Source organism: Cervus canadensis, chromosome 5 (assembly GCF_019320065.1).
Source record: "Cervus canadensis isolate Bull #8, Minnesota chromosome 5, ASM1932006v1, whole genome shotgun sequence".
Lineage (NCBI taxonomy): Eukaryota > Metazoa > Chordata > Mammalia > Artiodactyla > Cervidae > Cervus > Cervus canadensis.
The window spans coordinates 35891460-35910796 of record NC_057390.1 but is presented as its reverse complement, the minus strand read 5'-3'; the positions used below and the strand labels follow the sequence as shown (position 1 = coordinate 35910796).

At 42.9% G+C, this 19337-nt stretch overlaps 1 protein-coding gene across 2 annotated transcripts in view; it reads right to left on the bottom strand.

Moving 5' to 3' along the window:
- The window catches only part of EML6 (EMAP like 6), a 277140-nt gene extending 258704 nt beyond the window's left edge, over positions 1-18436 (bottom strand). For both annotated transcript variants that reach the window (XM_043468569.1, XM_043468567.1), the window contains exons 1-2: positions 18241-18436; positions 16976-17704 (exon numbers count right to left, since the gene is read on the bottom strand). In XM_043468569.1, coding sequence (XP_043324504.1) covers positions 16976-17172 — 197 coding nt within the window. In that variant the 5' untranslated portion in view covers positions 17173-17704; positions 18241-18436. The remainder of the gene's footprint in view (positions 1-16975; positions 17705-18240) is intronic.
- Positions 18437-19337: the final 901 nt, after the last annotated feature.

Below are 19337 nucleotides of genomic sequence, written 5' to 3'. Positions count from 1 at the left end.
AAAAGTCACTAGAGCATGAGTGAATTATATAAAAGAGATGAAAGAAGAAAAGTAAAGCTAAAAGGAAATGGCCCTTGGAATTCTAACTGCTATAACAGAATGTTTAAAACCCAGATGAAAGTACAACCCAGAGGAAAATAATCATTCCCAGTGTTTCTGTAGTAAAAGTAACTCATCAACTATCTTCTCACTGCTGAATCCACAGGGCTCTTTTCTAGACTTACTGTATTGTACTCCAGTGATGCTACTGAGAGTCTCCTTGACACTGTCTCTGCTCTTGGCCTCCAGGCACTCCACTTTCCTCATATCCCTGTGGCTATTCTCATCATTCATATGCATCTTTATTTACTGATCATCTGAAAGCTGATCTTCCTCAAAATCCTAAGCCTGGCCTCTTCTTCCTCCATGTGCTCTCTGGGTTATCTTATCCATTCCCACATGCTCCCTGAAGCTCATGAGGCTCTCTCCTGAGCGAGAAAGTGAAAGTGCCACTCTTTCAGTTGTGTCTGACTCTTTGCAATCCCATGGACTGTAGCCTGTCAGGCTCCTTGTCCTGAGCGAGAGACCCACATAAACGTAAAATCACCTCTTGGATGTTCCACAAACACTTCAATGTATATATGTTCAAAGCTGAATTCATCATTCCCTGGCCCTGAACCTGCTCCTCATTCTGCTTCAGCAAATGATAACCACCATTCAACCAGTTGATTGTTAACCTTCCTTCTCCTCTATCACCTCTATCCAATCAGTCAGCAGGAATTCTGAGTCTCCAGAACACACTCATTGCTTTCCTTGCATACTATCATAATGACCTCATATCTGGATTACTTTAAGTGCCTCCAGACTTTCTCTCCAACAAGTCCTCATTCACACCATAGCCAGAGTAATCAAAACAGAGCCTAAATCTAATCATCCTCCTTTCTCCAGAAAGCCTTCTCTGACCACCATCCACTCCCATGTATGGGTTAGGTATATGCCGTGGGCTAACTATCAAAGACCTGAACACACAGGCCCAGCTGCTAACTTATTTATGAATATTGCCTTCATGGTTGTAAGTTCCTTGAGAAGAGATGTATATTACTTTGTTGGGTCCCCAGTGTCTGGCAGAGTACATGAGAAATTTGCTGTTGTTGTTTACTTGCTAAGGCATGTCCAACTCTATTGCAACCCGTGGACTATAGCCCATCAGGCTCCTCTGTCCATGGAATTTCCCAGGCAAGAATACTGGAGTGGGTTGCCATTTCCTTCCTTCTTGCCATTTCCGTCTCCTACATTGGCAGGTGAATTCTTTACCACTGAGCCACCAGGGAAACCCACATGACACATAGTAGACACTTAAGAAATATTTGCTGTAAGTAATTTTTGTTCCTCTAATCAAGAGATTCTTAACTTAGAGCCCATGCACTCCTTAATAGAATTCAGGAGGGTTTATGTATTTTTTTTTGTTTATGTGTTTAAATGGACTAAAAATTACTAAAAGTCTTTATTTTTCACTAACTTGTAATAGGCTTTAGTATTTCCTATCATTCAGAATGGAGGCAACAAACTATACTAGTACCTGTGACCTTGAGATCAATAAAATCACAGATATTTTCATATAATATTACAATTGTTACAGATTTTTCAAACATCATATACACCCATCACTACTTTGAATTTACACTAATTATTAAAACTGCTAGAACTTTCAATTGCATGAGTTAATAAAGTTAATAAAGAAGCACATATATCATGACATATTATAATATTTTTCCAACTGTATTATTTCAATTGTATTTCAAAATAATTAATTTTCTTTCCAATCCTATTTATGTATTTTATTTTATGCATTTATGGACTTTATTTTATGCATTAGGAAATTCCATGATAGTGGGAGTATAAATTGATTTATCCACTTTGGAAAAGGGTCTGGCAGTGCCCACAAAAACTGATCATGTGTGCACCTCATGCCCCAGAAATACCACTCCCATGTGGAAATGGATATATATGTTCACTTGTACTAGAAAGTTAATAGCAGTCGAAAGAAACCAGAAGTCACCCAAATGCCCACCTGCAGTAGAATGGATAAATTATATTTCAATATATTTAAACTATATATTTCCATGAAAATATGATACTGAGAATAAATATGTAGAAGCAGAGACATATCTTATATTGACTGAAAGTAGCCAGACACACAAAAAAATGCATACTGCACCATTCCTTTTAAAGGTGCAACACCAGGCAATACTAATCTACACTGTTAAAAGTCAGGCTAGAGGTCACCTTTGCAGGGGGGACTGTGACTGCAAGGAGGTGCTCAGGGGTCTCTGTGGTGCTGGCAAGGTTCTATTTCTTGATGTAAGTGAGGGTTACAGGTGCACTGGGGTCGTGAGAATTGATCCAGCTGTACACTATGATATGTATACTTTTCTGTATCTAGATTATACCTTGGTAAAGGATAAACCAGAACAAACAAATCTATTCTGAGATGGGATCCATAAGCTTCACAGTCTGTCAAAGGCAACCCCTTCAAAAAATCGCATTCTAAGGAGAAATTCCAAGGAGGTGATCTCAAAACAAACAAAAGTGAACATATACCAGTCATTCATTTATTCATTCAATAAATACTTATTAAGTGTCTTCTACATACCAGGCACCATTTTGGGCACTGTAGGCAGGGCAGCAAACAAAAAACTGCCCACATAGAGCGCACAGTCTAGTGAAGAGAGTCAACAAGGTTAAAAATAAAAAAGAACTAAGGGGTAACATGCAAAAGGGATGAGTAATAAGGAGTGTGTTGGGGAGGAGTCTACATTTTAAATAGGGTAGTCAAGGAAGGCCTCACTGAAAAGACGACCTTGAGTAGGGATCCAGTGGAGGCGAGTGAAGTCATGTGATGTCTAGAAGAAGGAGGAGCTAGACAGAGGGAAAGTGCAAAGGCCCTGGGGCAGTAGGGTGCCTGGACATTCCAGCTACAACTAGGAGGCCAGGGTGGCTGAGGTAAGTAGAGCAAGGGATGGGGAGAAAATAGATTAGATCATAGAGGTAACAGAAGGTCAAATCCCCAAAGAGGCTTAGAGGCCATTATAAGGACTTCTACGCTTGCTCTGAGAGTTCTGAGCAAGAATTAACATGACTTGACTTATGCTGCAGCCAGATCAACTGGCTGCTGTGTTGAGAATAAAATGGGAGAGGCAAGGATGGAAGCAGGAAGGAAGCAGTGGTTAAGAGGAGAGAACAGATGCCATGAGAAACACAAACATACGCACACACACAGACACCTTATTACTGTTGTCTGCAGCTCCATAACACTTCACTCCTAAATATCCTAGCACATTTCTCCTAAGACAAGTATTTTCCCTTACATAACTGCACTGCTACAATCAAATTCAGAATTTTAATGTGAACACAGTGCTATTTCCTAACATATACTTCCATGTTCAAATTTCACTCATTGTCCCAATACTGTCACTTATAGCAATCCCTAACCACCCAACCAACCCTGAATATTCATTGGAAGGACTGATGCTGAAATTGAAGCTCCAGTACTTTGGCCACCTGATGTGAAGAGCCGATTCATTGGAAAAGACCCTGATGCTGGGAAAGATTGAGGGCAGGAGGAGAAGGGGGCAACAGAGGATGAGATGGTTAGATGGCACCACTGCTTAGATGGACATGAGTTTGAGCAAACTCAGGGAGATGGTGAAGGACAGGGAAGACTGGCGTGCTGTAGTCCATGGGGTTGAAAAGAGTCAGACACGACTTAGCAACTGAACAACAACTAACCACCCCAATCCAGGATCACATATTGAATTTACTTCTATCCTTTTAGTCTCCTTTAAACTGGAACAGTCCTTTACTTTCTTGTGTCTTTTATGAGAATAAGTTTTGGGGTTTTTTTGCAAAGTACAGGCCAGTTGTGATGTAGACTGTCCTTCAATTCATATTCATGTTTCTTCAGGATCAGCTTCAGGTCATGAAGATTTTGAATCCTGCTTCTAAGTGCCAAATGAGAATATATTAGTATTTCCAGAAAGTATGTACAGAACGAATTCTATAGAAATCTCATCCCCCAGTCATACCTTCCTCCTAAATAATTTGAGAGATGAAGAACTAACAACAACTACCAATACATGAAGCACTCACCAAGCCCACAACAGGTGCTAGGCAGGGGACACATGGAGCTTGTATCAGGTGGGGAGAGCGGTAAGTCAACAAATGCAAAACCATGAGTGCAATGAGTCCAGTGGGGAGGTCCTTGCATGGTGGCCTGGATGCACAGAGAAAGAATGGCCTAAAGAGTCCGGCTGTCAAGGTATGGCTTCAGGGGGCGATGACACTACACTGAGATTGAAAGAAGAAAAAGAGTGTGTATGTGGACAAGTGAGGGGTCATTTCAGGTAGTCAATGGCGTGTGCTAGGTTGAGGATACACAAAATAAGATACTGGGTCCAGGTAACTGCAAGGAGTTTGATGTGGCCTGAGTATGTTAGGAGAGGGAGAGACATCAAGCTGGAGGAAGAGGGAGAAACCGATCATAATAGTCTTAGGAGACTACGCTGAACAAGCATGGGTAAGCTTGGTATTTATCTGCTGGTAATGGGGAACCTTAGGTAGATTTTAAGTCTGGCTTGAGGAAGATTCTTTTTCAATGTCTGTTAGATGGCCAAGCTCAGTAAATCATTCAGGGTTCACGCATCACCAAGGCTGGTGATCAGCAGGGACGCACCAGTATCTGTGCCAGGTAAAGCATGGAAATAGTTCTTCACCAGCAGGTAAACAGCTGCTGCCCCAAGCCTTACCTGCCTCAGCTGAGGAGCCTGAACTAGCTCCAGGAAGCCGCCTGTGTGTGCTGCCAGGCCATCTCTCTGCTAGCATCAGCCCTTATTCCCACATGCTCCCCTCTGCCTCCAGCCCTACCACTGGACCCCAACAGGAGAGTGAACACTCTTAGTAGGAGCACTGGCACCCCAGTAGGCAGATGCTTGATGTACACCGAGCCCTCCAAGACTGGTCATCAGCAAATGGCCAGTATTTCCCAGGGACATCCCCCATGGCCTGTTATAAGAACTAAAAATTCCATGATGTGTTGAGAGTCACCAGAATTTTGTTTTTAAAACTTAATATCATTTTCCTGACTTCTTTTTGCCCTCAGCTCAGTACTTCTCATCATTGTTTTGCTCCAAAAACCCATCTGCTACCTCCTCTTCTAATCCAACTCCTACAGTGGAGTTGCCATTCATTCTTTCTCAGTCTATACCTCTCTTATTAGACAATATTTCTTAAAAGGACAGCCCTTTGAAACCTAGGCCCGCCTTCCAGGCTACAGATGATTGAACTGGTGGACATCCTGACCCTGCCGACCCGGTGTGGCCCATCAGATTCTCTTTCCTGGAAATCTGGAATTCAGGCTCACAAGACCTAATCAATTGGTTTTGTAGGGCCAAGTTGAATAATCTAGTACAGTGAGGAGGTTAAGATGGCTTTTTTGGGGGATGGCTATGTGTAAAATGGATCACTGAGTTAAGGAGCCAGTCTGCAGTCAGAGAAAATCAAAGCATATTTTATCCAGAGAGAAGCAGAGATGTGATTTCCTGTGATGCACACTTGCAAGAGAAAGAAACAGGAAAAGGCTAGCTGCCTGATAACTGTGCAGAGTATGAGAGGCCAGCAATATACTCTATAATTGAGTAGCAAAAGATTCTCTTCTCACCTTGTGATCCCCTCCTTAACTCTTCTTTTGAGAAAATTTCCGTCTCTTGCAACTGATGATCTCTTACTTAAAAGGCATCTCATCACTGGTGGATCTTGTTTTACTCTTACCCATAAAATCAATACATAATGAACACAGAAAAATGTTTTAGTGACATTATTAAACAATATGTAAACTAAACAAGAATTCTCAATAACCTCAGAACAATTCTCTGACCAGCCTATATATGTACTACCAGTCCAAAGAAAGCGTCTTTCCTCTCAGGGAGGCAGAGCTGGACCGCCACTCACCTCCTTCACGCTGATGGGAAGGGGAACGACAGAGAATTAGTGGGCAATCCTAGAATCCCTCAACTCCTAGGCTGAGGCCATCCAGGTGTCTCCCTCCCATTGGGAGAAGAAAGGGGTGAACTGGTAAAGAGGTCAAGGTCAAGAGGTCTGACCACTCCCTTTGCTTTCCAGACAAACTCCACCCGCTCAGCTGCCTCAGTAGGTAGGTCTCAGTAGGTCTGTCTCCAACAGCAAGACTGAAGACTATAACTTCACTTTCAAAACTCAGGATCTCTGGAAGTAAACAAAGTCAACATATAGATTGCTGCTGGTCCTTAAACCAGCAGTTGCTAAAAACTGCACTGACTCCGCAATGTATAAACAGTTATACTGTTTAAATATGTAAAAAGCTACATATCTTTCATAGGATATAACAGCATCTATACAAATGCAGAATGGTAACCAAAGCCTCAAATTTCCGTCATTTCTAGGTTAATCTTTTTAATGACTGCTTGTTTCTGGGTCCCCATATGTTCAGTATCTTCCGTATGAGAGGAATGGGCTGCCTGGTAGGGAAGGTCAAAGGCTATAGACATCCAAGACAATTCAATGGAAAAATAAAAGTCTTCTAAATAAATGGTGTTGGGACCACAGGATATCTGCATGCAAAAGAAAGAAGTTGGACCCTCCATCTCACACCATGTATAAAATTTAACTCAAAATGGATTATCTATCTAAATGTCAAAGCTATAACTATAAAACTCTTAAGAAAAAACATAGAAATAAATCTTCATGACCTTGGTTTAGGTGATGGTTTCTTAGATATAACACTAAAATGATAAGTGACAAAAGAAAAAGATAAGTTGGATAAACTAGACATCATCAAAGATAAACTCGACATCATCAAAATCTTAAAACTTTTGTGTTTCAAAGGACACCATCAAAAAAGTGAAAATACAACTTACTGAATGGGAGAAAATACTTGAAAATAATATATTAGATGAGGGACTTATGTTCAGAATATATAAAGAATTCTTACAATAAGCCAATTAAAATGGGCAAAGGATCTGAATAGATATTGTCTGCAAAGAAGGTATACAAATGGTCAAAAATTTATGAAAAGGTAATCAGTACAATCAGTTCTTAGGGAATCCAAATTAAAAGCACAACAAGATACCACTTCTCACCCACAAGATGGCTATAATCAAAAAGACAGTAACAAGTGCTGGCAAGGATATGGTGTCACTGAAAATCTCATATGCTGCTGATGGGATTGTCTGGAAAACAATTTGGCAGTACTTTAGGAAGTTAAACATAGAGTTACCATATGATACAGCAACTCCACTCCTAGGTGAAATATACTCAAGAAACTAGAAAACATATGTCTACACAAAGGCTGTGGACACACTCTTCCACCGCCCACAGGAACATACTAGCCATCTCCTTAACTTGTTTCAACCACTTCTTGCTTGGTTCTTTCTGAGAAGAAAGACTACTAGGCTAGGTGACAACTTAATGCAAAAATTGATTCTGTTAATCTAATAATTTAATAAATGAGTCATATATATATATATATATTTAAAAATCTATTTCACAAGCTAGCAATATCTTTTAGGTTCAGAAAAAAAAAAAACCCCACTGATCTTCTGAGCTCTGAAACGTATGAATGAGGTCCCAAACATCTTGCTGCATAGCAGACTAGCAGCATCAAGATCAGCTGACGGAAGCTGGTTGGAAATGCAGGATGTCAGGCCTCACACAGGGCTTACTCAGCTACATGTGCCTGGGTGACTCCTATGCACAATGATATTTGCAAAGAACTGTTTGCTGTCAAGCACTTTAATTACATTTAAGACCAATCCACATATGACAAATCGAATTAAACCTACAAGAGGAGGCTGACGGCTAAAGATGTGTAGTCTGCTGGCTAAAGGATGGCTTTCTGTATGGCTCTGCCTCCTGGCGAAGGAGTCAGTCCCAGAAGCAGAGCCAGCAAGGCAAACCCTCCCAGCAGCTTCCTTTTTCTTGTTTGGTGGCAAATACATCACCTACATCACAAAGGTGTCCAGAACCGCCTCCTTGCAGGTAGGAGAGCCTCTAGGACAGCCCTGCCTAAAGATGCTGCCATGGAATAGGTTTTCACTTACCACAGTATAATCTACATTCTTGTTGACCACTGGTGGTAGGGCCTATATAATTCTTTATAAGAGAGCATACTCCAGGGTCATTATTTTCAAGCTGTGACCCATTATATAGCAGCCATATTTTAAAAACAAAACCATGGCCATATATTCTGAATTAAAAGGGATGTACGATATGATATGAGCAAGTATACTCATAACAATAACCGAACAAAATATTTGTGAGTGTCCTGGGAAATCTAGGACATATGGTGGCAAAACCCATGAGGCATTAATGACCTGGATGAGACTTACTATGACCTTGTCTTTCTCTGGATATCTAGACCAGAATTCTGGCCATACCAGGTTCTTTCCCATCCTGGTATCTTTGTACATAACCTTTCTTCTCCATCACATCTTCACTTACCTGCCCCTTCTCATCCTTCAGATTTCAGCTTAAACACCATCTCCCTAGAGTGTTGCTCTGGACACCTTATCTAAAGTAGCTCCCACACCCCACTTGACCTAGCTCCGCTCTATGGTCATTCCCTCCTTAGTACTTAGCACAATCTGTATTCACCTTGCTGTCTGGTTCATTCATTTGTTGGCGTTCCCCATCAGAATGGGGGCAAGAACTTAGTCATGCTCAATGCTGCACCTGGTGTATTCTAGATACTAGTTTTTGATTAAGGAGTAAATGAAAAAGTAAAATCTACCCAATTTACAGAATATATAAATCTTAATAAAAATCACCAGACTAATAGCTTATTAACAAGAATAACAGTAAAATAATTTATGAACAGACCATAGGTGGTTTAGTCACTAAGTCGTGTCCAACTCTTGTGACCCCATGAACTGTAGCCTGCCAGGCTCCTCTATCCATAGGATTCTCCAGGCAAGTATACTGGAGTGGGTTGCCATTTCCTTCTCCAGGGGATCTTCTCAACCCACAAATCAAACCTGGGTCTCCTGCAATGCGGGTAGATTCTTTACCAGCTGAGCCCTTTCATTACATGATCATGCCAATGAGCAAGGAAGTAAGATCCAATGAATAGAGGATGAGTGACTTTGCTTAAATCTCTTTCCCTCTCTGAGCTGTACCTGTAAAATAAAGGCTCTCTCTCGTGTGTGTGTGTGTGTGTATGCAGTGTCTGGTACAGAGCAGGCACTCAATGCAATACAGGTTTGATTCTTTATAGTTACCTCTAAGTTTCCCTTATTCAAACTGGTCAAGCGACTGAAGAATATGAAACCAGATCTCCAGGCCTTCCTGTGAGTCTGTTTACCCAACACCCCAAGCCCAACCATGGGGCTCTCTCTTCAAATTCAACAAGTGCAATTGTGTGTACTTGCAGTACCAGATAATTTTAGCCATGTCACAATTGAGAATTAAAAAAAAAAAAAAAAAGCTTTTTTAACACCTCCAGCAATTCACTGCTTCAGGTCATTGCTTCAAATCTGGTGATGTTCTAAGATGAACTTGAACATGGTTCCATTTGTAGATAGAGTTCTAGTGATCTATTTCAAATAGCCTTATATAAAGCACGAAACTGGAAAACAGAGTTACAAGGAGTCAGACCGAGTTCTGGTTAGAAACAAGGGACAGTGGTAGAGACCATAGTGACTAAGAAAAACTAAAGAGTGTGTAAAGCAGTGACGTGATAGCTCTGGGCTTTGGAATCAGACTGACTTGGGTTCCAATTTCCACTCTACAAACTGCTAAATAGTGACCATGGGCAACATCTTTAACCTCTCTGTGCCTTGGTTTTCTCATCAATAAACTGAGGCTAACCACAGTACCAACAGTTCTATGAAGACCTACAAGACCTTCTAGAACTAACACTCAAAAAAGATGTCCTTTTCATTATAGGGGACTGGAATGCAAAAGTAGGAAGTCAAGAGACACCTGGAGTAACAGGCAAATTTGGCCTTGGAGTACGGAATGAAGCAGGGCAAAGGCTAATAGAGTTCTGCCAAGAGAACACACTGGTCATAGCAAACACCCTCTTCCAACAACACAAGAGAAGACTCTACACATGGACATCACCAGATGGTCGACACCAAAATCAGATTGATTATATTCTTTGCAGCCACAGATGGAGAAGCTCTATACAGTCAGCAAAAACAAGACCGGGAACAAGACCGTGGCTCAGAGCATGAACTCCTTATTACCAAATTCAGACTTAAATTGAAGAAAGTGGGGAAAACCACTAGACCATTCAGGTATGACCTAAATCAAATCCCTTATGATTATACAGTGAAAGTGAGAAATAGATTTAAGGGATTAGATCTGATAGACAGAGTGCCTGAAGAACTATGGATGCAGGTTCGTGACATTTTACAGGAGACAGGAATCAAGACCATCCCCAAGAAAAAGAAATGCAAAAAAAGCAAAATGGCTGTCTGAGGAGGCCTTACAAATAGCTGTGAAAAGAAGAGAAGAGAAAAGCAAAGGAGAAAAGGAAAGATAACCTATTTGAATGCAGAGTTCCAAAGAATAGCAAGGAAGGATAAGAAAGCCTTCCTCAGCAATCAATGCAAAGAAATAGAGGAAAACAATAGAATGGGAAAGACTAGAGATCTCTTCAAGAAAATCAGAGATACCAAGGGAACATTTCATGCAAAGATGGGCTCAATAAAGAACAGAAATGGTAGGGACCTAACAGAAGCAGAAGATATTAAGAAGAGGTGGCGAGAATACACAGAAGAACTGTACAAAAAAGATCTTCACGACCCAGATAACCACAATGGTGTGATCACTCACCTAGAGCCAGACATCCTGGAATGTGAAGTCAAGTGCGCCTTATAAGCATTACTACAAACAAAGCTAGTGGAGGTGATGGAATTCCAGTTGAGCTATTTCAAATCCGGAAAGATGACGCTGTGAAAGTGCTGCACTCAATATGCCAGCAAATTTGGAAAACTCAGCAGTGGCCACAGGATTAGAAAAGGTCAGTTTTCATTCAAATCCCAAAGAATGCTCAAACTACCACACAATTGCACTCATCTCACATGCTAGTAAAGTAATGCTCAAAATTACCCAAGCCAGGCTTCAGCAATACGTGAACCATGAACTTCCAGATGTTCAACCTGGATTTGGAAAAGGCAGAGGAACCAGAGATCAAATTACCAACATCCACTGGATCATCGAAAAAGCAAGAGAGTTCCAGAAAAACATCTATTTCTGCTTTATTGACTATGCCAAAGCCTTTGGTTGTGTGGATCACAATAAACTGTGGAAAATTCTGAAAGAGATGGGAATACCAGACCACCTGACCTACCTCCTGAGAAACCTATATGCAGATCAGGAAGCAACAGTTAGAACTGGACATGGATAACAGACTGGTTCCAAATAGCAAAAGGAATACATCAAGGCTGTATATTGTCACCCTGCTTATTTAACTTATATGCAGAGTACATCATGAGAAATGCTGGGCTGGAGGAAGCAGAAGCTGGAATCAAGATTGCTAGGAGAAATATCAATAACCTCAGATATGCAGATGACACCACCCTTATGGCAGAAAGTGAAGATGAACTAAAGAGCCTCTTGATGAAAATGAAAGAGGAGAGTGAAAAAGTTGGCTTAAAGCTCAACATTCAGAAAACTAAGATCATGGCATCCGGTCCCATCACTTCATGGCAAATAGATGGGGAAACAGTGGAAACAGTGGCTGACTATTTTTATGGGCTCCAAAGTCACAGCAGATGGTGATTGCAGCAGTGAAATTAAAAGACACTTACTCCTTGGAAGGAATGTTATGACCAACCTAGACAGCATATTAAAAAGCAGAGACATTACTTTGCCAACAAAGGTCCATCTAGTCAAGGCTATGGTTTTTCCAGTGGTCACATATGGATGTGAGAGTTGGATTATAAAGAAAGCTGAGTGTCGAAGAATTGATGCTTTTGAACTGTGGTGTTGGAGAAGACTCTTGAGAGTTACTTGGGCTGCTAGGAGATCCAGTCCATCCTAAAGGAGATCAGTCCTGGGTGTTCATCGGAAGGACTGATGTTGAAGCTGAAACTCCAATACTTTGGCCACCTGATGTGAAGAGCTGACTCATTGGAAAAGACCCAGATGCTGGGAAAGATTGAGGGCAGGAGGAGAAGGGGACGACAGAGGATGAGACGGCTGGATGGCATCATCGACTTGATGGACATGGGTTTGGGTGGATTCCAAGAGTTGGTGATGGACAGAGAGGCATGCTGCGGTTCATGGGATCGCAAAGAGTCGGACACGACTGAGCAACTGAGCTGAACTGAACTGAACTGAACTGAACCACAGTACCAACATTATAATACTGAAATATTGGTTCTGCTTATTACGTTCGTTCTCAGCCTCAAGAATCTTATATACATTTACAAATGAAAATATTCGGGGTGAAGGAACGGCACTAAATGACACATATCAAGTGAGCAGCTTTGGTCACGAAAGATACAAACCTTTAGGAGTGCAAGGCACTTCTTCATCTAACGGTGGTAAAAGGGCTCATGGGAGAAGCGAGATTGAAATGGATGGGGCACTTAAGACAGATATACAAATAGACTCCCTGTGGTGGCCACTTCCTATTTGCCAAACACTGTGGGGAACCTTGTATGTTATCTCCATAAGCTACAAGTTAGATAACTTTAAATCTCCACTGCACTGATGAGAAGCTATTTTATTGATGACAGTTGAGACTCACAGAGATTTAGAAATTTTCCCAAGTCACCCAGCTGGTGGCAGATCTAGGTTCAAAATCAGATTTGTCTGACCAAAGCACATGCCCCCAACCACTATGTCACTGGGGAAAAGGATTGGGAAGAGATGGATGAAGGGAGAGAGAAATCATTTCAGCATGAGGCAGGAAAGTACAGAGTCATGGAAAATAAAGGTATAAAGGTAGGTTAATACCAAAGAGAAAGGAAAACTCAGGAGTTTGGACTTCAGACTGTGGGCAATGAAGAATCACTGTTTTGTTTCTGGTGTATGTGTGTGTTTTTAATTAAAAACTACACTACTGCTATTTTTACTAAGAGCATTTACTAAGCACCAACTAAGGGCAAGGCCCCACACTAAACTATTTGCATATATTATTTCAAATAGGTAACTATTTGAAATTCTGCAATTTAGTTGTTGTTAATTTCCTTCTTACAAAAAAATGAGGCCCTGAGAGGTCAAGTCACTCACCTAGATGCCTCTAGTAAATGGAGAGTGGATTCAAACCCAAGTGGGTGTGAAATCAAAGTCAGTGCCCTTTCCCCTAACGTGGTACTGCAGAAAAACCTCCCTTGCAACAGAGAGCCAGGAAAGAAGAGAAATGAAAATGAAGACAGGGGACCAGTCAGACACAAAATAGGGTCCCAGAATAAGAGAGAAATGTCTCCACTGGAGTCACTATGAAAATGATCAGGAGGAGACAGACAGCAAATGTGTGCATGACCTTTTCTTTCATTTGCTCCAGTTCTGTGTCATGGTCTGCTACCTGCAGCAGAAACCAAGTTAGTAATTATTCCTGCCTTGATTACTGTCCTTGCCTTCAAGCCCCGATTTGAGTGCTTCTGTTGCTTTAAGCATCTTCCTGTCCCATCACAATGCTATCAGAAGTAAAATATGGCATCATCCGCTAATCTGTTATCTGTATTGAAGGGTAATCATTCAAGAGAATAAAACTAAGCCTCCACATCCAATAAATCACATTATGCTTCACATATCAACATTTTTAAAAATCTGACTTAAACACATAGTCTTTCAAATCAGGAGGACACATATGCTGAGCTCTAATGAGCTCTGCCAAATCCTACATTATTATTAAAGTTCATCGTGATCTCAGAGATGATATGGTTTTCTAAAATGGAGTATGGTATCAATATCTGTTTGGCTGCTTTCTAGTTAGGATTCTAGGGAAAGTAGCACAATAAATAACGCAGCAGAAAATGTATGCATTATGAATATATCATTCAAACAAATGCAAAATCTATGTGGATGATTACTTAGAGATTCCATCAAATGAGATGGGTTAGAAGTTTTAATATTCATGTCATAATTCCAAAACACCCCAAACATTTTTGCACTAAAATCTTAGCTTTAGTCCTCCTCATTCAATGACAAACATTAATATTTTAAATAGAAAATCAGTAGTATAACCAGTTCTGCAGAAATGAGTTGAAATTCATAAAGATAAAAGAATACATATTTCTTCTCCATATGTATAATTAATACACTAATATTCCTAACATTTTACAGTATTAATTTCAAACATCTAATATGTTTCTGAGAATAAAGTTATGAAGGAAATGGCACTTAAGAGTTCCATATACTAAGGATGAAAACAAACATGGTTTATATACTACCTTCACTGGATTAAAGATATTTACATATATAAGATAAAGCAAAATAACAAAATAAATATTCCATATTATCTAATTTTACAGCTCCCATTTGTGTTTTTTAGTCTATTTGGCTTAATTTTATTCCTATGTGCAAACACATAGATGGATATTAAAGAACTCTGCTATCCTACACATACTCAGATCCAACCAAATAACATGGGAAATTAAGTCCTTTTTCCGCAGGCAGCCTTGCTACTATGTCACTATTCAGCATAAGGATGTAACTGCCTTAATAAACAGAAACTAAATCATTGGGGGTTTTGTGTGTTCAACAATTGAAGCTCCCTGCAAATACAGTTAAGACAAATAAATTCATTCACCTTTTCTTCAAATCTGAGTGTTTCAACTAAGTCAGATATCACGACAACCCCACTAGTCCAACAATCTGTCGTTAACAGTGCTTTACTGCAACTCCACCCTTCTCCCGCCTTCAGTTTCAACAGTACAGCTATTGGTTTTTTCCTGTTAGAGGAAAAAAATTAAGATGAAGAGTTCAAATTCTCAAAGTAGTTCAGTGAACTGTCACCTTACTATTATTTAACCGCAGGGAATTTCCTGGGTTTTTTTTGTTTTTGTTTTTTTAATTTTTATTTTTGGCTGCACTGGGTCCTCATTGCTGAGAAGAGGCTTTCTCTAGTTGTGGTTAGTGGGGCTACTCTTTGCTGCAGTGCACGGGCTCTTGGCATTCAGGCTTTGGTAGTTGTGGCACTTGACCTGAGTAGCTGTGGCCCACGGGCTTAGGTGCCCCATGGGCATGTGCAATCTTCCCAGAGCAGGGATCAAACCTGTGTCCCCTGCATTGGCAGGCAGATTCTTAACCTCTGGACCACCAGGGAAGTCCGAATTTCCTGTTTAATTGCCACTCTCTCCCTTCCCCAAAGGACTACATCTTATTTTGACGGTGTAATGGAAAGCACTGTGTTAAAAAAGGGCAAAAACATAATGGGTTTTAATTTTTAAACGTCTAACCTTTTCATGAGTCACTGTTAATCATTTGCACCTGTGACTTTAATAATCAGCTTGGAATTACAGAAGCAGAATCTCCAGGACAGAACTAGGTAAGAACTCCCCAATCACAACCATTATCACAGCAGGGAGACAAGAAAGCTCTTCTGTCAAATGTGACATGAAGAAAGTTTTAAAAGTCAGTTCCCCCAAATCTCAAGAACAGCAGAGCTCCTAGTACTTAAAATCTTCATCTTTTAAAAGTCAACATTTTAATATATATATTTCACTATATTTTAATATATTAATATAGTTTTTTACTTTCTGTAACATATTCTTTCAACTTCAGGGCTTGAGGAGGAAAAGGGATCCAGAAAAATCACAACAGTACAAAGTGGGGTGGGGGGAAGCAAATCTTCTAAAAAGCATCCTTCCCATGGAGAAATTAAGGCCACTAACATTATGCCACTGAACCATTTATTTCATTATGAAATGAGACATACAGTACAAGCGGCAATATTCTGAAATGTGATGGAGGTTGTTCTACATCAGTGAACACACAAGTCTGGAAGGTATAAATACGGTCTCTGTCAGCTGTAGTCCATCCTCAGCAAGTCATTTTCCCTGTGGGCTGAGGCTCCCATATCGTGGAAACCTTCCCCAACTGCCAAGGGCTGAATAGGAATTCCTTGTGAACAGCGTCTGGACCACACCTTGTATGGTCACAGGAGAAGCTGACAAGGGCTGGACAAAGATGCATCTAGTCCAAAGATGAGAGGACAGGGCCAAAAATCAAAATATATCCCTTTACAATTTAATAAGGAGGACCTTCTAAAATGGCTATTCATCCAGTTTTGTCTTCACCAGTCCCTGCCACTCACTACTAGATGTTGGTCATTCTGTAGGCTGGCGGGTAGGGTTTTGTTGTCCAGAAACTGCCAATCTTTTATACCCTCAGTGATGGTGTGGAAGCATCCATTTAGTGTATGAATATGATTCTCAGCACTAAGTCACTACCAAGTGAAATATTAGAGAACAAACTCCCCACCCACTGCAGAAATTTCCTAGTTTCCAAGCATCTGGAAAGAAGATCCCAAATTACCTTTAGCAAAATTTCCTTTTGGTTTTTTTTTTTTTTCCCCCTCAATCCTCTTACTTGCTGAGGAACCTTCTAAAGAGCCTCCCAAAGATGATACCCACAGTTGAGGTTATTGGTCCTAAATTTTCCTAGTAAGGGAGGGAAAGAGAAGTGTTTAATAGGTCCCTAGGATCCTTCCACTTGTAGCAGGAATGAACACCAAAAAAGCACCAGGACACTTAACTCCTTAGTGATTTAAAAAGCCTTGCTGAACAACAGAGAAAAGAGATTTCTCCCTCCCCACCTGCACCCTGACCCTGCTTCTGCCCCAGCCTTAGAATCAGCAGCCCTTCTGTAATTCCCTGAGGTGCCAGAGAGATTCCTTTATTCCATGGGGCGCCCAGATCTGACCCCACGAAATCCCAGTTAGTCATCCTTCTCACCCTTCTAACCTCCACATCCAACCCCTCCCCACCGCCCCAGGCCACCTCCTTACCTGATAATGTCGTCGTTGTGTCCCAGGAAGAATTTTTGGCTGTGCTCGCGGGTGTTGTAAACCACCCCGACCCCAGCCACAAAGTAGACCACCTCCTTGCCGGCGGTGTAGTACAGGTTGTTGCGGCACTGGTGACCCCGGTACCCGTACACCCACTCCAGCCGGAGCTGGCAGCTGGGAGCTGTCCGATCCGCCATGATAAGCCGACCCCACTAGCCCCCCGGGCCCCCCGCGCACCGGTCCGCGGCCCCTGCGCGCCGGGTCTGTCCTCGCCAAGTCTCTGGCTGCGGAGGACCTGCAAAGGGCTCAGCGTGCAGCGCCGGGCGCTGATTTCCGCGGCGACGCACTCACACAGACCAGCGCGCCGGCCGCCACCATCATCCACCGCCGCCGCCGAAGACGAGCCGCCGGTGCACGGCCGCCAGACCCCGCCGGGCGCCCCGGCTTCCTCTCCCCCGGGCTAGGCGTCTTCACCCGCGCGCGCGCGCCCGCGCCTCACTGCACTTGCGGGCTTCGGCCCCCGGGAGAGGTTCTTGGGAGGGTCACCCCGCCTTTTAAATCAAGGATCTGCATATCCAAACACTGATTACCCAGTTCGCTCACTGAAGTTTGCAGAGCGCGGGGCGGGGGCCTCGCAGCAGGCAGCGGGATTTATTCTGTGACAGCTTTAATTTGACAAGGAACTCCGGTAAGCTTTGCCATCGCCATCCTCGGATCCGAACTGACAGTCTACATCCAGGAGGCGAGAGCCAGGAAGAAAGAAACAGATATTTTGCATAAGTCACCCAGTCCAAGCAAATGATCCCCAAACTAAACCAAGTTTTTTAAAAAAAAATTGTCAACTATTCCTCTTTTCTCTCTCCAGATCCATCTCCCCACCCCCCCACCCCGATCCATCCTTTTAATGATACGAAATATGCCCTAAATGCTGCCGGGTGGTGGTTGCTGATACGATTTGAAAGAACATTTGCTGTTTCCCCATTCAGCCAGGGCAAACACGCAATGGTCATTTTTTAGACGCTCCAATTAGTTATGTATATATTCAGAATTCATATCCTCCGTGAACCCTCTCTTGGCCGAAAAAACCAAAACGAACTTAACAGCTCTCACTAATCAGGAACACCAATGACAAGCTTCATAAAGATCTTTTTTCTGAATCGGAGGAAACTGAGACACTACGGTAGCTGGAGGCAGGAAAACACAACCTACAAACGCTCTCAGTCCAGAAGACATTAAATAATTAACAAGTGATCAAAATCCTGTACCTCTCCCCAGAAACGTTTGCGCTAGCAATGGGGTCCCGTGGGTTCAAGGGTCTCGTCTCTAAGCCCGGCGTGGGGAGGAGCGCCCGCGGAACCACTGGGGACAGCGAGCCGCCACCACCACCCCCCCACGCGCACACACGTCCCAGGCATTGGTCGATGCCCACCCGAGGGATGCCAGCCCCCGGGGACAACCCGGCCTGCGCACCGTGCCGCGGCGGCGGCGTCCCGCACTCCTCCCACACCCGATCCAGGCTCGCCTGCGGAGCACCCCAGCTCTCCCGCCTCTAACCTCTGCTCTGAAACGGCGCCGCCTGCACGTCCCGGATCTCACAGGGCAAGCAAAATCCTCTGCTTGCCCGCCCCCCACCCCCCCGGTCCCCCGCCCCTTTCTCCGCCTCCCGCACCGAGGACGGGCTTCGTCACTGGGACACCACGGGAGACAGGTTCTTCCTCCAGTCTAGGCTCCGGGGGCGGGGCTACACCGCCGCTTTCGGGAACCTAGGCTGGCGGGTTACTAGGCGAAATCTCGGCGCTTGGAAACCGCGACGCCCCGGAGCGCTGGGTCCGCCCCCTCCCTCTACGGCCCACATTCCCCCCCCCCTTCCCGATGCATTCTGGGAAATGCAGTCTGCTCCACGGGGCCTCAGGCAGGGAGCTCGCGGTGCCAAACCACGAATTCCAGGATTCCATGCGCCCAGAGTGGGCGGTATAGAGGCCGCTAACCACGTCCCAGGTGCTTGCGGTTCTGCAGAGCAGAGGCAGGCACACCGAGTGCAACCTCTGGCTCGCGCCCTGGGTTCCCTAGTGACTGAGCTACTGGGACGCGTGCGTGTACAGCTAAAAAGAAAAGCAGTAAAGTTGGAATAAAGACCAAACCATCTCTATACCGAGAGAAATATCAATAACCTCAGATATTCAGACGACACCACCCTTATGGCAGAAAGTGAAGATGAACTAAAAAGTCTCCTGATGAAAGTGAAAGAGGAGAGTAAAAAAGTTGGCTTAAAGCTCAACATTCAGAAAACTAATATCATGGCATCCAGTCCCATCACTTCATGGCAAATAGATGTGGAAACAGTGGCTGGCTTTATTTTTCT